The sequence below is a fragment of the Lampetra fluviatilis genome, chromosome 9, assembly GCF_964198595.1.
Source record: "Lampetra fluviatilis chromosome 9, kcLamFluv1.1, whole genome shotgun sequence".
In the NCBI taxonomy this organism is placed as follows: domain Eukaryota; kingdom Metazoa; phylum Chordata; class Hyperoartia; order Petromyzontiformes; family Petromyzontidae; genus Lampetra; species Lampetra fluviatilis.
This window is the reverse complement of record NC_136283.1, coordinates 8,632,299-8,652,208: the sequence shown is the minus strand read 5'-3', so window position 1 is coordinate 8,652,208 and position 19,910 is coordinate 8,632,299. Positions and strand designations below refer to the sequence as shown.

Here is a 19,910-nt window from a genome sequence, read left to right as displayed (position 1 = left end):
ACTCATCACGGTTAACACTCATCAAGGTGTGCGGCCTTTTTTATTTGCCTGCACACTCTACAAGGTAAGTGCTTATAATGCATTAGTAATGTAAGCATTTATAAATTTACACTTTGCACTGCTGACAGGGGGTGCCCCGAGCAATACACACACGATCGGCACAAATTTTCATTCGCGTTAAGCATGCAACTAAAACACATAAAATGCTGAGGTTATTTCTTCACAGTGTCATGATCTCTTCTCCCCACCCCACCCCAATGCATCCTGTTACTACTATAGAGCCCCGAGATATTATTATCGCGCTTAGATAGTATTATTGTAGGGGCGAGCGGCCCAGCCCCCAGCCTGCCAAGGTGACATCTCGGCCGGCTGTGTTGTGCGTTAGTCAGTGTGTGCGTAGACAACTAAGATTTTACAATAAAATTGCACATTTCTTAATATTTATGTCTGTCTAAGTACATGTGTGCGTGCGAGTCGATGTGTGCGTGAGTTGATATGTGTGTGTGGCTCCATGTGACCGTCTTAGTCCATTTCTTTGTGTGTGTACGTGCATGTGTGTGTGAGTCGATGTGTCCGTGTGTGTCAGTCGATGTGTGTGTCTGAGTCGATGTGTGTCTGAGAGTCTATGTGTGTGTGCGTGAGTCGATGTGTGTGAGGGTCCATGTGTGTATGTGAGAGTCGATGTGTGTGTGTGGCTCCAAGTGAGTGTGTAAATCCATTTCTTTGTGTGTGTAGGTGCATGTTTGTGTGTTAGTCCACGTGTGTGTGTAACTCCATGTGTGTGTATCTAAAGGCGATGTCTGTGTGTGTGAGTCCATGTGTGTGTGTGTGGAAGTTGATGTCTTTGTGTGTGTGGGTCAATGTCTGTAAGTGTGTGTAGGTCGATGTGTATGTCTGTCTTTGTCGCCCAGGTAACGCCGGGTACTTCCCGCTAGTATTACCATGAAGCTCTTTGTCAATCTAGAGCTGCTGGATATCTGTGAAAAAGAGCTTTATAGCTTCACTATGCTGATCAGTGAGGATTTTTGAAGAAGTAGGGCACCCAGGACCAGTTTAGATATCACTCACCACTAATGTTAGCCATGGTTTGGATCAAAAGAAGGTAGATGGGTTGTTAGCAGAGTGCGCTAAACACTGTGCTACGGCTCCACCGCAAAATAGACTAGAATTATGCAAATAACGCTGATCAATGCAATATTACTAGTTATGCATATGTATGATTTGTCAAAACTCCGATGCTGTGTAATATGTTTTTATGTTAAAAGTAGGCTATGATGTTGTCGAGCTCCTAACATGTAAACATATCCTATCCATAAGCATGATGAAGAGGACGATGGCCAATTTTATTACCATCGCTATGTCTACGAGCTGAAATAAAATTACAAAGTGCATTAATGCTTCACAGCATACCTGTACATATGTTGGGTATGACTAGCTCTTGTAACTTTACTTGCAAGACTCGTGTTCCTTCTAATTTTGAAGTCGTGTTCCTGTTCCGTATAGATTTGAACTCGTGTTCCTGTATGTATTTTCCAGACATTTTTATTTTGTTTCATGTCCAGAAGTACTTGTGTAAACAACTAAATCCATTTATGAAATCCAAATGCGTTCCAAGTTAAAATATTGTTACCAGGTCTGCAGGTGGCACCGCAAGGACTGCCATTGCAGGTTTTACAGGATTCAGTGTAAATCTAAATGACAATTGATGATGAGACACCGACTCACTGCTGCTTCTATACCATCACTGGACTCCTGACAATCACTGACCTACTACTATTTCCATATTCACTGCTCTACAAAGCGAGAGAATGTCATTGTCTAAGCACTGCAATGAGGTCACCCAACCCGCTCTGCTCTAGCAGCCCATCAATCGTGTGGCTCTTCATGCAATGTAATACAATTTCAACTTATATAGCATCTAAATGCTGCAAAACTCAAGACGCGTAACAACACAATGCTTAAAACTAAAATACAGTCGTCGTAAAATCAACAGCATAATTAGGAAAATGAAACGAAGGGATGCCAGTGCAAGCAGTGAAGACTCAATTTAATGCGTGGGTAGATGTGCAAGTCTCCAGACCAGACTGAAACCCAGTCAACATTGCGAAGGTCACGAGACAAGGATTTCCAGCTCGCAAGAGCCACAACAGGAAAAAAGAGCGACCTCCCATGGAGTTGGTGTTAACCATGTGTGCTGAACTCCTCTTCATGCCCATTCCTTCTTTGCACACACTTGAAAACGAGCAATTAATTACCTGAAACCCGCAATACAGAGCTACTTTTTGAATAGTACAAACCTGAAAAAATTGTCTTGGCTTTCCACATTGTAACCATCGTAATTATCATTGTGTGTTGTTTTTAAGTCAAAAGGCTGACACGGATGATGAAATAAGAGTTGCACTTGAATGACAACCACGTTTTAGGTAACACTTGGGCTTAGGCGGGGCCACGCCGTTACAAGGAATGATGGTCGGTGGCAGCCAAGGGAGGGAGCGTGCCCTTGAGGACGTTTACCATGGAGGTAGAGCGATAAGATGAACTCTGTGCAGGTCTTGAGTGGATTACTACATCGTGGGACCATGAGGGATCATATCGGCTTGACGGTAGGGGGGTTCTAGCAGACCATGGAGGAAAATGATGATGATGATACTGACATACTCTTGTCTCCTGATCAAAAATAACGTTGCAAACTTTAGTAAAAGAACGAAAAAAATATTACAACATAGTATAAGTTTGTCTTGTCTGTATGCGGCTACATTGTTTAAGATATCAGAATGTCCATCAGGACATTTAGGTCCTCAATACTTACATCTGACTCCCTAGCTATGTATTAATCAGGAGTTCATTAAACTGCCTTTGCTGTAGTGAATGTTATAGATTAGACGGTTGCATATACATCGAGTGACTGAACAGAAAATGTAAGTCTGCATTGTGGATCTGTTATATTCCTCTCACTATGCATTTATGCATCAAAAGTCCATCATGATATTGTAGACAGAATAGACATTCAAAAGAGGTTGTTTTTGCTCGATCACGCAAATATAAATGTGTCGTTAAACTCGCCACCACCCGACACAGCCAATTGTTAAGGTTTGTCACGTAAATAAAACATTAATTCGTTACTAGTACAGCACACCTGTGTCTTGGAGAGTAAACCCACAACATTTACAATTCGAGTATGACGTTTCGCCAATAATTACAACTAGCACATTTGTATGCACGCGATATAATCCAAAGAAAAACCACTATTATGTATAATATTGGTTGCAAAATAATCGACATTTTTAGGCAATACTGTTCTCGTTCATTGCAATTATTTGTGCATGGGTCTGATATAATAATCTGATAAAATAAGCAGCGAGTGAAAAATATATATTGTTATATAACATAGCACACTGTAATAAACTACTACCCTTGATATTCATAAGGAGCACTCATTAGGGCTGCTCATTTAACAAACTGCCAATAAACATATGGTTCATTTAATAAAACTCTGTATTAATGATGCTGTCTAGACAAGCAAGACAACTTTTTAGTTCGGGCCAATGGCCACCATTACTACTACTACGCTATAGCCCGGGAAAACAAATTGCTTTGGTATTTTCTTTGCTCGAGGGAATTTAACAAATGTTCAATGCTTCACTTTAAGACTCTCCATCAGATTACAAGTCAGCCAAAAAGTTCAACATGGCCTTTCAATCTTCTCTGAGAAGGGCCTATTGTCATGGGCCCAACTGTGGATTAAGCAAAGCCAATGTATATATTAATAAAGATTTGTCCTCATGGAGTATTACATTCTGAAAGTTTGATAAAAGCACTATATAAACCTTTCACCTGAAAGCCATCAGATTTTCTACAAAAGGCACGTTTTACAATTCTGTGTGGCTATATTTAACACATTACAATTCATGGTGGCAAATAAAGACACTAAGCAGACAGGACAGGAGATTAATTTAAACCCAGAAAAGGCCAGTCTTTAACTAATGCTAATTAATGTTACTGAGCAGTTTAATATAAAAATATATATTTGAAAAGGTTTTGGTCATCAGTGTTATTCCATGTTGAAAATAAATGTCATGCCCTTCTACCAATGTATTACTCTTGTGGCAATACCAGATATGACCCCACACAGTCATGCAGCTTTTGATGTCATTGAGAATGCACAAATCAGCATCCCTAATTAGTTTCCCATGTTGAAAGCTGCATTGGACAATAGAGCTTATAATTTTTCTCCAGCTGTCATACAACTGCAGCCATCATCCATTTCATTGAAATCCTGATTAAATTGTACAGTGCTCTTTCAGATGTAGGCAAGCTCATGCCGGGAATTGAGAATGATACACAATGCATCATCTCTTTTTGTATCATACTAAAACAAAGCAACATTGAGGATTGCTTATTAAACCGTAACATTAAAATAGAATATTTATTCCAGTAACACAAATGTAGGTAACAATGCTGTATAGTTTTGCCTAATTTTACTCACGGTTAATACACTTAGATATGTATTAAATCAATGCAAAACTGTGCACTGAGAAAACAATGTGCAGTTTTGCACTGCCCTGTAATGTTAATGTGTGCTATGAAATAGTTAATCTGCAAAATTTCAGTGTCTCAGCCCAGCATTTTAAGAAGACAAATTGGGTGGAATAGAATACAGAACAGTGTGTACTAAAAACGTGGATTTTTCCACACCATTATCTTTAAAAAGGCAGAAGGGTTTCTTTAATAATCCCTTCTGTCATGTAACCGTTCTTGCCTACACTTCCTCATGCATAAATATTCGTTTTTCATTTATATATAACATCTAAATATGAGAAAAATTGAAATGTTACAATTATGTCTATGTTATTTAATGACAATGTTGCTAACAGTACTATTAATTTTAAGTTTGAATCCGTTTCCCTTGTTCTCGCTATAATTTCCATGTGAAAAACAACCACACAAATAATGGTGAGAAATAATGGGGAATGTACAAAACAAATTAACATCGTACAAGCATCAAGTGGCACCGTGCACAATGCTCGTTTCAGTAAATCACTTGAAAAGACCAATTCAGGCAAGATTGTGCAATTGTTCTAAGGTTTCCCTATCTTCTTGGTTCTTTCGGTAAAGTCACGTAGAAGGGAAGTAATAAAATAATAAAAATAAAACATAATAAAATAATTATCACGACGTTTCGGCCACAACGCAAGCAGCCGTCCTCAGGTGTTGTGGCCGAAACGTCGTGAGAATTATTTTATTATGTTTTATTTTTATTATTTTATTACTTCTCTTCTACGTGACCTTACCGAAAGAACCAAGAAGATGAATCCCTGCAGTCATGAAAGCTTTAAATCGAGGTTTCCCTATGTTGTTGCTACCGTATGTTTTTTTCTGTTACACTATGTAACACAATTTTTATTCCTGGGTAGTGTTATTTCGTAATTGCGTATGCTTTAAAAGTATAGAATTGGCTATTATTCCCCACAAACTTTGCTTTTGTGTCCAGGACAGTGATATTTTGAAATTTACCTATTTTCAATGAGAAAACGGGCGAATTTGTGTCTTTTCGTTCACGTAAAGTCAGAAAACAACAACATATGAATCTTATACTAAAGTAATAAAAATTTACTACAAAAGATTTAGAAGTGAGTAGTTTTTCGAGATTGACGACTATACTGTAAATCACTTTCACGAATCAGACCTCAAATGTAGTCTCCCATATTGTTCTCGTTATACTGTCCTTGGTAGCGGTATTCAAAGTCCAGTATATACCGGTGGAAGTGCTCGCCTTGCTCCTCCGAGTACGCTCCCATGTTCTCCTTTAATTAATCAAGATGAGCATCAAGAATTTGGACTTTGAGGGACATCCTACAGCCCATTGTGCCATAGTTCTTCACCAAAGTCTCAAGCAGCTCCACATAGTTTTCGACCTTGTGATTGTCCAGGAAGCCACGAACCACTGCATCAAAGCTGTTCAAAGCCGTTTTCTCCTTACTAGTGAGCTTCTTGGGGAATTAATTACATTCCAGGATGTTCTTTATCTATGGTCCAAGGAAGACACCGGCTTTGACCTTTGCCTCAGACAGCTTAGGGAAGAAGTCTTGAAGGTATTTGAAGGCTTCCGACTCCTTATCTATAGCTCTAACAAACTTATCATATGGTCCAATTTGATGTGCAGTGGTGGCATCAGGACCTTTCGAGGGTCCAACAGTGGCTCCCACTTGACGTTGTTCCTGCCCACAGAGAACACGATCCACTGTGGCCAGTCCCGCCTGTGGTAGTGCACCTCGGTGTCCCTGCTGTCCCAAAGGCAAATATAGCAGGGAAACTTAGTAACACCGCCTTGGAGACCCATCAGGAATGCCACCATTTTGAAGTCTCCGATGACCTACCAGCCATACTCATCATTCTACAAGGCATCCAGCAAGGCCTTGATGCTGTTGTAATCCTCTTTGAGGTGCACCAAGTGAGCCAGGGGAAGAGACGGGTACTTGTTTCCATTATGGAGCAGCACGGCTTTGAGGCTCCTGGATGAGCTGTCAATGAAGCGGTGTCACTTTTGCTGGTTACAGGTGATTCTGATTGCCTCGAACAGACTGGTCACATTGTGGCAGAAGTAGAGCCCATCTTGACGGGTGAAGAAGCTTCAAAAAGGTAGGTGACGCTTTCTATGATCTGCGACTTGCACACGTTCATCCAATAAGTTACACTGCTTGAACCGAGACGTCAAAAGCTCGGCATTGGACTTGGTGAGACCAAGATCTCTGATCAAGTCGTTGAGGTCTTTTTGGTTGGCGTCATATGGGTTTCTCTCCTCAGCTCCACCTCTGAAATTATCATCTGGATCTACAAAGTTTTCCTCACTCTCTGACTTGCTGCTCTCTTCTAAAGACGACTGCTCTCTTCGAAAGACGGCTGCTCTCTCTCCGGAGGAGTGGGTACGGGGAGCTCATGGTGGTGTGGCACTGGGGCGATGGAAGAAGGAAGGTCCGGATATGTAATAGCTGGTGTATTCTTGCCAGTCCGACGTTAGGAAGGGTCAACCATGTAGAAGTAGCAGTTTCTTGAGTGGTCAGTGCGTTCCCTCCAAATTCTTGGAATAGCGAACTTCATGGCTCTCTTTTTCCCCTCTGTACCATCCTACAAAAAATACATTTATTTCATCCATGACTAATGTGTAAGAGATTCTCACAACATTTTTCATATATATTTTTTCAATAGCTTTGAAAATTGTAAAACATTTAAAAATAAATCAACTTTTACAATTTTACTAATTTTAACAAATTTTATAACATCAAATTCCAAGCAACAATTGCCCATCTTACCTTCCATAGTTGTTTTGCATTGTTTGCAGGTGAAATGAGGTGCCCAGTGTTTGTCTTGATCCCCGACAGGCACGCCGGAATATGCCTTGTAGACCTTACACATCTTAGCAGATGCTTCCACAGTGTACTTTTTCGCTCTTGTCTTGATAAATTGGCCGCAGACATAGCAAAATGCGTCTGCCGGATGCTTGCAGCCTCTTGATGCCATCTCAGAAAAATGCAGATATGTATCCACTTCAGCAACTGGAACTAGATTGAACTAGTGGGCTTAAGGCCCCTGTATTTATACTACTATTTATATTACTGGAAAGTTCTAAAATGTTCTAGGAGTTACTCCAAGTTTACTCAGCACTGAATCTATCTGGAATGTTCTGGAAAATATGTAAATTTCAAAATATCACTCTCCTGGTTAAAAAAGCAAAGTTTGTGGGGAATAATAGCATTTTCTGTACTTTTGAGGCATAAGCAATTTGCAAATAACACTTACTACCCAGGAACAAAAAAAATGGTTACAGTGTTATTATTCACAATACAGAGAAACGTCTCTTTTATGCGAGTTATACTTCATGAGGGTGTGTGACAACTTGGAGGTCATGGGGGCATCTCCTAGCCAGCCCACATATCAGATATTGTCCCAGGGTTTCTTACAAATAGCTTTTGACAATCCTCTCTGAAAACGAATGCATGGCTACCCAGAGAACACCATGTATTGCATCAAAGCACTGAAAGCTATGGAACCAAAGAATGAGCAGTTAATCACATTGTCTGATATTCGTAACAAACATCAACTTGTCTGTCGAAGCCTAGACTGAAACTTGTTGCCTACAAAAAACACATTTGACTAGGCAGCAATGCTCTGGCATGCAATTATTATTTTGGCTTGTTGCTTTCTCAAAGTGAGCGTGAATGTCACAATGTGTCTGCTTCACAGTAAACAATGGAGAAGCTGGGCGAAATCATCTGCGCTATTTATGATGCATGGGTGTCGTTCAATCTAACTATATACATACACTGCAGGCTAATGAAAGTCCTATGATATGAAACGTATTGCATGTTTGACATTCAGATGAGAAAAGTCATGCAGTGAATGCTCGTTACATACACAGGGATCAAATATGATATTAACCTGCATTGAACCCTAATTAGTCAAATGGGTCACCTTTTTTCCTGTGGTATCAAAAATGACCAATTTCCAGGTTTATCGTGAATTGAATATATAACTGAAGTATTTAATGAACTGTAGCTACATCTGAAATGCATAGTTTGAGAAAATAAATAATTGATGTTCAATTATAACAAGCATTGATGTAAAGGTTTTTTGTTTAATAATTTAGTCCACAATAATTTGAGGCTGGTAGAGCGGTGGCACAGTGGTTAGGTCACTGCACTAGGAACCTGGTGACCCGAATTGGATTCCTGGCCATGACGAGTGCTGGCTTAAATGGTATCCTGGCCCTTCCCTTCAGCATCCTGGACTGACCAGCGTAGTGAAGTATGGTTAAACATCCCCAGACTGACACGGCATGGGGCGGAGAGGCTTCATGCAGTTGGATTAGTAAATGGCTTGAAATTATTTTCCTAGGAGTATCATTTATGTGAGTGAATTTATAAGTAAACTATTATTTCAAATGGAAAAATGTAGGCTATTTTTTTACAATGATAACCATTACTCATTAAGCAACACCATTTTGCTTCATTCGAAGTGCACACATTCATTATTGATAATGCACACACGTCTAAAAACATGTTGACATAAAACTTAATAACTAAAATTTTCGAACGTATAAATAGGCTTTAATTCCCAAGAATTGAAAAAAAATCATGAAATATATTATCTTTAGCGGTGGCATGTTGAGGGTTGGCATGGTTATCAGAAAGCATGTGATATCCAGCCACGCTTCCAGCCCCCCATCCAGTGGGACAAACGCCCACATTGCGTGTCTATGGTTGTAATCAGCTCATCAGAACGGACAGCAAAAGGGGACAAAACCAACCCCATTGTTCTCGCAGAGAAGACTGACCGTATGGTGCAGATTATCTAGCAATTTTATCACTAGTGCAAAAAAAGATGCCTTGTTCCAAGACTTGCATGGTAATGTGGTGATAAATTGTGCAGTTTTAAATGGGCTACGCAAGCCTCGTTGTATAAAATATATGAAGGGCTTCTGATTTTCGGTGGTTAATACCATTTTCCTTTTTTTTACTGTTTGGGGATGTAAAAAAAGACCTGAGAGGGTTTTGATGTTTTCGCTTTTGCATAATAGAATGAGTCACTTGTTAGTTTAAGCTTTGTATCCTTATTTACTGTAAATCCAGCTTAAAAGGACATTGTGAAAATATACGTTTTACAAACTTACCATTTTCTGAATAAAGCTATGTTCTCTTCCACCATCAGTATTAGTCTTGATCCATCCACCGTTGGAAAAACACCTGCCAAAAATGGTGCTGACATCTCTCACGGCTTTGCAATACAATTATATCCATCTCGCTCCTGCCAATACACGCTGCTTTCACAGATCCATACCCTATCGTCGTCATCCTCTCGGGTGAGTTCCATCCTTGGCTGCCATTCTGTCACCAGCCTCGAACGTCCATTTCTGGTGAAGCCAATTAATTTGAGTAAATGTTATGGTGAACATCGCCATTTCTGGTTGTTTGGGGGGTTTTTGTTTTCGGTATTGAATAGACTAAATTATCTGTGCATATTGAGTTGTTTTATTGAGGTAAATCTGTTAAAGCCGTATAAATGTATAACCAAAAAACTATATTTAAAATAATGTACGCACACGAAGGCTGTCCTATGCAGTCGCTCATTCTCACATAAAAATTCGGACTGTCCACCACTGCCTTAAGATTGACAATGGAGATTAACATTGTCCACCACTCACCTATCCTTGGTATACCATGACCGTTCCTCTTGATGGACAAAAAGGCAGACGAACAGATTCACACGTGTTTTTTCCTTTCCCATCAACATTGTCTGGGTGCTACATGACATGTATTTTTTGTCAACTTAAACATATGCTACTATGTAGTCATCTATCATGCATATTGATGCCATAATTGATATATCCTGGTTATGTTTTCACACAATATTTGTATTTAATTTTGTTTAAAAGATATATAAATGCCTTGCGACTGATTAGCTTGCAGCTTTGAAATATATGACCAAAGAGTTAATTCGATTTTACATTTTATAAGCTCTACATTACTATAATTCAAGGGGGGGATCACAAGCACTACAGAATAATGAATTATACATCATCTTCAATATAAGAAGCAGTAAAAATCATGAACCAGCAGCTTTATGGCACTGCATATTTGTCGAGGGTTTAAAACAATAACCCTGAATACTGTGCAAATAATTGATTCATGTTTTGAGTATTAATTGGCATCAACTAGGATGCATTAGTGTGGCAAGCTATACAGCCCAGTAAAAACACATGAGTACCTTCCAGAACTCCCTTCAGCAAACTACATGTGGCACACCACGAAGATTTTACAATTCTCACTTGAAACGGAGCTCGAGGTTTTTAAAAGACCCATCCCAGTATTTTAGCCCATAGCAGCAAAAAATCCGTTTTAGATTAAAATGTCATAAAACCATGCACATGATAATCCAACTAAATGTTTAATGAAACATGCAGCATGTGTCCAAGCAATTATGGGTTGATTTGTTTTTATAGAGCTGAACAAAAGTCTCATGTATTGAATTTTGGGAAGGGATGGGGGATCAGGAAAAAACGAAGTCTTCCTTTGTTTTTACTCTATACTGTGGATATGAAAAAAACACATTTGATCCGTGTTATTAGACGCCTGAAAATAGGGCATACGGCCGTAGAATATGCATTGTGTTTTGATAATTGCACTATAAGCATAATGTAATGATCACGAGACAAAATGTAATGTTTTAGGTGCATTAAATGGGGGTCAATAAGTGGTGACTAATTTGGCCGAAAAAGATGTGCCCAATACATGCACCTTTGTTAAAACAAATCTAGAATCTAAGTTTAGATATATTTTTTATGCGCACAGCCAACCATATGCAAATATGAATTCAACTTCAGAAAATTTACAATATTTTAATTAACTTTACCTTCAATGATCCTCAGGTGTAAACTCAGATTGTGAAATCTAAAGTTTACCCATCAGTATAAAATCAATGTAGGATTGTTGTAGTTTTATGAGGAAGTCGGTGCCTCAGTACGCTAGACAGTCGAAGTTCCCCGCTGCGATTTCACAATTACATCTTTCATTTCATATTTATGAGTATAAAAAAATAACAGCACGTCAAGGTGAACATCTTGTTGGTGTTCGCTTGAGGAGATTTCTATTTCCAAACTCACTCTTGTTATATGCATACTAAAATTCCTACATTATTCCAACATATATTAGAATGATGTATTTAATACAAAAGTGTATATTAAATAAATAATAAACCACATGTTTAAGTGAAATGTTTCATTTGCTGACCATAAGTCTTGTCAGCATGTGCTATTTAAATATAGATTTAATCGTCTACTTATATGTTTCATTGTCAATTGTAAAGGAAATTGGATTGCAAGCTTTGTGCATCGGCTTGTGCCAATATTTAATTTTGTTTTAGAGCCAGACAATGTCGATGAGGGTTTTCATTCATGTGCGCTTGGCACGCAACAAGCGTGCAAAATAAGTCTTCCAAAATCATCACCGGCACTTGCGCACACAATAGACTCGTTTTTGGTATGAATGTGAATGGGGGTGGGGTGGAGGAGGGAAGGCTAGGAGGGGATCAAGGGCTGGGTAGGGGGCAACAGGGATGTGAATGGTGGGGGGCAGTGGTTGAAAGACCAAGATTATAAATCTTGAAATGGAAAATGACAGCAGACTGTTCATCTAAAAATAACCAATCTCTAGTAAAGCGAAGGTGGCAACACAAAGAAAACACCATTCGATGTTCTGAACGTTTTTTTTTAAACTACCGCACACGCTGTTGTTTGTCTAATACATAGGATAAACATGACAAGTGAAACACAGGTACCACAGCATATGCACAGAATGCAATGCATCCATTAAATATGTTATTAATTTATACACGGCACTTTATTTGTAAATACTTCCTGCCAGACGGCAGTATACAATACAATAAATTATCTTCCATTACATAATTTTTTTACAGCCATATCAGCAAAGCTTCATATCCACCAAGGAAATTAATGGAATGAAAAGCTCTGCTGTGATAAACAGTTTTTTTTGTCCTCCAATGGGATTGCATATACGCACAAGACAGCATTCTTAAAGTCTTAAAAGGCACTGCACGCTGGGAGAGAGATTAATTATTTGCAGATTTAATGCCCACTCTAAAAAATCCATTTCAGCTCAAGATCTACATAGTTTATACATTTCACCATCAGCAACATAGGATAGAGAGAGCGCTCTTATTGTAACTTGAAGTCCTTCATTTCTTAATCTGTTGTATCGTAACACAGCTGCTATGAGCCCACGGATGAGTAAACTCGCATCTATGGTCAACAACTCAACACAGCAGAGGCAGCGCACAACATGTTTTCGTAAACACAAGGAGGACAATTAAGCCGGACAGCAGCCTGCCAAGTGCGGTCATCTATGGGTGTAAATAGTCATGCAAATGACGTATTGACTCGTATTTACCGCGATGTGGGGGGGAGAGCAGGAAAGAAACACATACGGCACGCGGTGCGCGATTGTGCAAAGTGCGTCCTCAAGAGCGCGTGTGTAAGTGATGCTAAACACATCTTGAAACATCGGGTAGGCAGTCGTATATCAACCCCCAGCTGCAGGTGATGCTCCGGGTTTACAGATGCTACGCTCGAAATGTAATCGTTTAAAGGCTCATAGCTCACGAGGGGAAAGATACCTTTTATGGCCAAATGCTTGACGACACGGGCTTAATTATCGCTGTGTTTAAACAAATTGCATGGTCTTATACGAAACGATGAAAGGCAGTTCAACACTTGAGTGTGTTCAGTTAAAACGAGTATCGCCGTGATTTTAGAAGCCGAATGTGTTGCTTACGAAATATGATTTAGATTATACATTTGAAATAAATGTACCATATGCAGGAATGGAATTCGTGCAATGAGAGCCTGAATTGATAAAAACGTCATTAAGTAATTAAACACATTGCAAATCCTTCATAATACGTCAAGCAGAGACACGTAACATCACAACATGTTGTCCTTTTCAATACGCGTCAACCGAATAGGCTAATCACACTTTATGGATCACTCACCTTAGACATAACAATGCACTAAGTATCTGTCATGATATTAAATCAGATGCGTCTGATTAAAACAAGCCACACCTCTGACACGAAAATCAACTGAAGCTAAATATCCGTGTATTTTTCTCGAACATTAAATATCTGTGCTTCGTGAATTAACGACAACGCAATAAAACACATGTATTATGCAGGATGATACCACTTCAAAGCAAAGAAATTGCTATATTTGTTATGGTTATAAGGTATACATAAAACATTTTTTTACATGTACGCCAGAGTGGAGAGATCAGAAATGTAACACAAAAAAAGTGTCAGTCGTATTCCGTGTTAAATTAAAACATCCTTAAACCATGTATCAAAAAAAACCACGTGTAATTGCAAACACACAAAAAAGTATAGCCATCACAGTACCTTGTCCATTAGCAAAACCTGCTGTGAGGGTCGAGAACACACAGAGTAAGTTGAGCATCATTGTCCTCTGTTCAGTATAGTCCAAGCCACCGCGGGCTCCTAGTCTATGCATCGTGAACAGCGCTCGGGATAACGGTCAAGCAGGGGACAGAACACGCGCCTTGCAGCATTACGCATCCTAACCGGGTTACAGCCGCCACCGAACTGCGGGGGCGCACGCACTAGGGACCCACCCCCGACGTTGCCTCCGCGAACGACTGAACCGCCGAGCGGAGATTTCGAGGAGGAATAAACACACGGGAGGGGAGGGAGGAACGGAGGGGTGGGAACCCATCGCGGACAAAAAGAGGGCTCGGCTTGATTTAGCTACAGCCAATGGTGGGGAGGCGAGCGTGCAAGCCAATGGCAGCCTTTGCATTATTAGTTTATTGCAAGACGACGAGATTGATAAAGCACCCGTGGCCAGGGCACGAAGCCAAGCAGCTGATGTTGAGCGAGCAGAGGAGGGACCTGGGGTTTTGGAGCAAGCGGATAGAGTGGGGGAGAAAGGTGCATTGGCAGTGTTATGAACTGCAAGGTGGGATAAGGGGTACGGGGAGCATGCACTCTCAGAAGAAGACACAAATACACAGTTTAGTAGCTCATATGCACATTCCACGTGAATGAATACGAGGTTCACTCCTTGATAAGCAGTATTCTGTCCAGACGACAAGCTCCCAATCCGTGTGACCCGCCCCCTCCGCGCTTACTCGGTGGTGTTGTGCTGAGCAATGTGCATTTTTTATGAAGAGCCTTTACTAAAGAAAACAAATGCAGTATTATACAGCAAAGCGATGCTGCTGCTGCTTTGCCTGCCCTTGAAAATGTTGTGGTTTTCCCTGGTCTGTGAACTGTAAAACTGATTGGAATTAAATCAGTTAAATGTTGCATATACTATATTTATTTTTCGCTTTTCACTGTTATTGAAATTATGGCATTAGGAAGGGAAACTGTCAAATGTACGTGGATATGTGCGTGAAATTGTTCTAAATCAAAATCAAATACCAATATGTAGACTGAAGAGGCTCCAAAGGAACATTTGATGAATTGGAACTTGACGCAGTCATCCAAGCAATCTTTACCATGTACAGTATAAAGATAACATACTAAAATTACATGAGGAAAGTAAACTTATATATCGGTTTAAGAGTAAGGCAATTGAAACATGCCCATCATTGCTTTTCACGTTAATTAAATGATCACGGACATCAGCTGAATTCATTACCTGACTATTTATTCCAATATATTCCAGAATTCAATGTCATCAGTAAATATTTAATGCAATTTAAGGAGACTTGTGTATAAACGTTGTACATTAAATATCAATTTCCAAATTAGCTATATGGACCAGTGCATAACACAAATACAAACACACATGTACAAACACTATTTAAAAGTCGGGTATTGCCAAAAGGGACAAAAAAAGCACTGTGAAAAGGATACAACTCTGGTGAAAGATCATCTCATGATTTTACAGAAAATTGCATCGCCACATATGGCATCTCACAATATTTTGCGATAAAGCGCAACCTGTCTTGTTGTGCATTAAACCAAGGGTAGCATGCCAGATAAGTGCACTCTAATTTTTCCATGCAGCATTTTACATCTGAAAAGCAGGCCACTTTTTCCCACCATGAGCTTTTGTTTTTGCCCATGTCTGTGTATCAAGTAGAGTGCTGCCCCCTCGTGGGGAGCGGTGGCACAGTGGTTAGCGCGTTGCGCTATGAGACCCATACCCGGGTTTAATTCCCGCTCACGGCCAACACTGACGATTATTTGAACCGCTCCTGGGCCTCCGCTTGGTTCGACTCAGCCTTAAATGAGTACCTGCAGTGATGCATAAACATCGCCACTCGGGAGACAAAGGCGGGCGTGGTTGCTGGCCACCCACCACCTTGTGTACCTGTGCCGTCTTCATAGGTGCTCGCTAACAGCACTTGCCCCACACGTCTCATAAGGTTATACGGGGGGGTCTTTGTCTTTGTGCTGCTCCCGATTGCTGGAAGGCTTCTCATTAGAGGTCAAATACATGTAGGGTTTTTCTTTTTTTTTTATACCATTATGGATTTTGGAGGGAAAACCATCACGCACAGTTATGGCTGCAGAGCAAGCTCCCGAGAGAATACGTCACAAACTAGGTTTAAGACAAAGATGACCAAACATACGTTTTGAAACCAAGGTTTCAGGCTGCAGTGTGCAATGCTTTCCATCAATTGCACTTGTGTCCCCTCCATCTCCATACAACCTGAACTTTTTTGGTTTTCAGGCATATCAATGAGTTATTGTCAAGTGCAGGAGATAACAAAATGTTTCTGGTGTTTTCTCCAGTCAGGCATGTTTGCCAGTGACTGGTGTATGCTGTTGTCCAACGTGATTGATTTTATTATTTACACACTGGAATTTTCAGTAGCCCACAAATACAAACGTATATTCAATGCAGTTTTGTTTTGCTTACATTAAAACAATAAGACTCCATTTTATTTGATATTTAAACAACCACTAAAAGCCCTGTTTTTACCTGCCTACAACTGATGCCAATTTATTTATTTATGCCAGTTGATTTCTTGCTATTGCATATTATTGTGATTTGAACACGATCGACGTATACTAAATAATACTCTCAAGACGGATGATTTCTAATTATACAGTGTTGACGACGTATGAGAAATCACAATTCAAAATACACAACATTACGCAGACTAAATGTCTCGGAAGAGGTGGAAGTACCCATACTTTACCCCATCACGCGCAACCTACCGATCTGAATACCTAGTGGTGTACCCACTCACACGCCTGGGTGGGGGGGGGAAGTATTTAAGAAACGTGCTTATCCGTTCAACTGCCCCACTGGCAGAACAAACCTTTGACCTCTGCATTGCAAATGCAGTGTGCTGCCCATGACCCCACGGCAACAGCCCTCATAATATAACATACATTACCAACCTAATATACTTTATATAAAATAGCAGATATTCTTTCATGCATCTTTTTTCACGTTTGTACATGTCAGCAGCATAAAAAACGGGGTTCTTTATTACTAAAATGTTTTTAAGTGTATTGAACCTGTTGAACATCAAACGGTACCGCAATACATCTTTACAAAGCAGTATTTTACATTTTTCTAAAATGTTATTATTAAGGAGTTGCGTCTGTTCATCCAAATGACTGATGGCAGTCTGAATTGCCACCTTTTATTACAAAGAGCTTTCTTACACTAAACACTCACTGACAGCTTCAATTACTCTGACGTGTGGCTTGGGTCAAACGTTACTGTGGAGGTTCTTACGTCATTCATTACACTATGCAACACGATTTTTGTTCCTGGGTAGTAAAGTGTTATTTTGTAATTGCTTATGCCTCAAAGTATAGAAAATGGATATTATTCCCCACAAACTTTGCTTTTGTGACCAGGACTTTATGTGAAGGAATGACACAAATGCACACGTTTTCTCATTGAAAATTGGTAAATTTCAAAATATCACTATCCTGGTCACAAAAGCAAAGGTTGTGGAGATAATAGCAATTTTCTGTACTTTAGAGGCATAAGCAATGAGGAAATAATACTTACTACCCAGGAACAAAAAAATATATAAATTTGTTACACAGTGTTATTAGCTGAATGCTGCCATCTGCTGGTACAAATTTTCTTGTGATTTCCAAAACCAATTTTCACTCCACAATACATTTTTTTCGATATCGTTTATAACACGCTATAAAAGATGAGCAAACGCACACCGAAAATTAAATAAATGTTTTCTTAAGGCTCCTCAAAATGTCTAATTGGAAAACACCCAAATCGGTAATATCATAAGTCTCTCTTTGCAATTGCCCAATGTGTTGTTTCTTAAAAGCATTTTTTCTGCAAAATTAGGCAAATAAAAATCCTTTTCTGAGAGTACCCTCGTATGAAACTTGAATATTTAAACATGTTCTCATTGCTCCATCTCCACAGCAAACATGCCACTAGTTATTAATATTCAAATTTGCATGTGCTAATGTTGGAAAAAGCTATTTTATTATGCAGAAAGTTCCTCGTGTGTTTTTTATTCATCCTCAGCCGTGTTCTTTCCGTCATTGGATGAAGGCCTTCCCATGCTGTTGCCATCCCATAGTCACGTGATACCACAATCCATCTTCCTTCTACACACGAACTGATCGTATCACTCCATCTCTGCAGAAGTCACCCTCTCGGGTATATTCTCTGCTTTGGCTCCCATTCCATCACCGGTCTCATCTTTTAGGAACCATACCTTCCCCACTTACTTTGCAAATAGTCAATGTAATATCTATAATATGTGGTTTGTTCTATAATAATATGCTTTTCTCTTCCTGCCTCAGTGCAATTTCAGTCATGCATCTCTGCATACTTTTCAGATTTGATCCATGTATCATCAGAGGCAATTGAAAACTTTCTTCCAAACTTACATTTGTACATTGATTTTCATTGCCAATTCCAGTTTTCTAAAAGTACTACATTATGCTCTTGTTCACCTCTTTAGTTTATCAATTTAATCCTGATACACATTAAATAATAGCCCTAGGCATAGTTATTCTGCTGCATTATAATTCATTTGTTGAGCGAACCTGCTGTTACATGACTACTGCTTTGCTTGTGTTTATCTTGAGCCAACTTTGCAGCCCTCTTTGTTATGCTCTTGAGTAATTTCCTGCAATTAATTTGCACTGATTAATATAATGGCTATGCTGTCAGAACATTTGATATGGTAAATTCTTTTCCCCATTTATGCTTATGCAGTTATTTAAATAATCCTAAATGCATTGTGAATATCCTTGTCAAAAGTATGTCCTTTTCTGATTCCTCTTCTAATTTGCATGCTCTTACTTTCTGCATGCAATCTCTGTAGCAGTCCCATCTCTACAAATGCTTTTGATAATTTATATCTATTTTTCACTAAATCTTTGATCTGTGAAGGCTTGAATGTCCGCATCAATTTCCACGGAATCCAAATGCCTTTCATAATCTACAAAAGTCTAATATTTATTTCATATTAATCTTGCTCAAATTAGCATTACGGCGGTGCTCATCTCCTGTTTATAATTCTGATTCGATGGTGGGAATTTCACATTCCTATGACGGGGGTAAGTCTGCGTAGGACAACCACTGTTGACTTTCCAACAAAATTGTACCCATTTTATCAGCCACAGAGAGTTGATGGACTGAGTGAATCCCCAACCAGGATTTGAACTCGCAGACTTTCAATTGTGAACCACTCGCTGTTCTACTAAAATAATCTATCTTACCTTTGGACATTTTTCTTTTAAATAACCACTTTCAAGTATTATATTCATTGTGGAAATTATGTAAACCCATAGTAATCGAGACTTAAATGCAACAAACACTCACATTTACACCAATCTGATATATTTTAATGTGAAATACAGTACTACATTTGCACCATCATCTGTGGAATATTATTTAATTAGTTACATTATTTAATGGTCAACAAGGCTATCAAAATATGTATGAAACTGAACTCCTTTGAATTTCCAATCTAATTTGGCAACATCCATAGGCCAACATTTGTGAACGGCTCTCTTGATCGGCGGATCCAATGACAGTAGCCATATTAAACGTTTTATGTATATTCATCAAGAATAATGTGTTTGCACATTGCACGTCATTCCATGGTGAATAAAACCAAATTATATTGCTTGAATACAGCGCCTGCCAAATGGCCATTGTAACCAGTGGAGTGTAAATAATGGAAATGGCATGACAAAGAAATATCATTGCTGATCGGTGGATACTGTTTTAACAAATATTGTTGTTTACAAAACAAACCACCTTTGTGCAAATCTGTTGCTGGAATTTGCACACATCTGGGATACTAACACCCATCGTTAGTGATGTATATAAAACTGTTACATTTCATATATGATAGTGTCAT

General features: G+C 39.2%; 1 protein-coding gene across 3 annotated transcripts in view; it reads right to left on the bottom strand.

The window, feature by feature from the left end:
- Positions 1 to 14,224, bottom strand: part of LOC144934185 (netrin receptor UNC5C-like) — a 101,600-nt gene extending 87,376 nt beyond the window's left edge. For all 3 annotated transcript variants that reach the window (XM_078859747.1, XM_078859749.1, XM_078859748.1), the window contains exon 1: positions 13,963 to 14,224. In XM_078859747.1, the coding sequence (XP_078715873.1) occupies positions 13,963 to 13,971 (9 nt within the window). In that variant the 5' untranslated portion in view covers positions 13,972 to 14,224. The remainder of the gene's footprint in view (positions 1 to 13,962) is intronic.
- Positions 14,225 to 19,910: the final 5,686 nt, after the last annotated feature.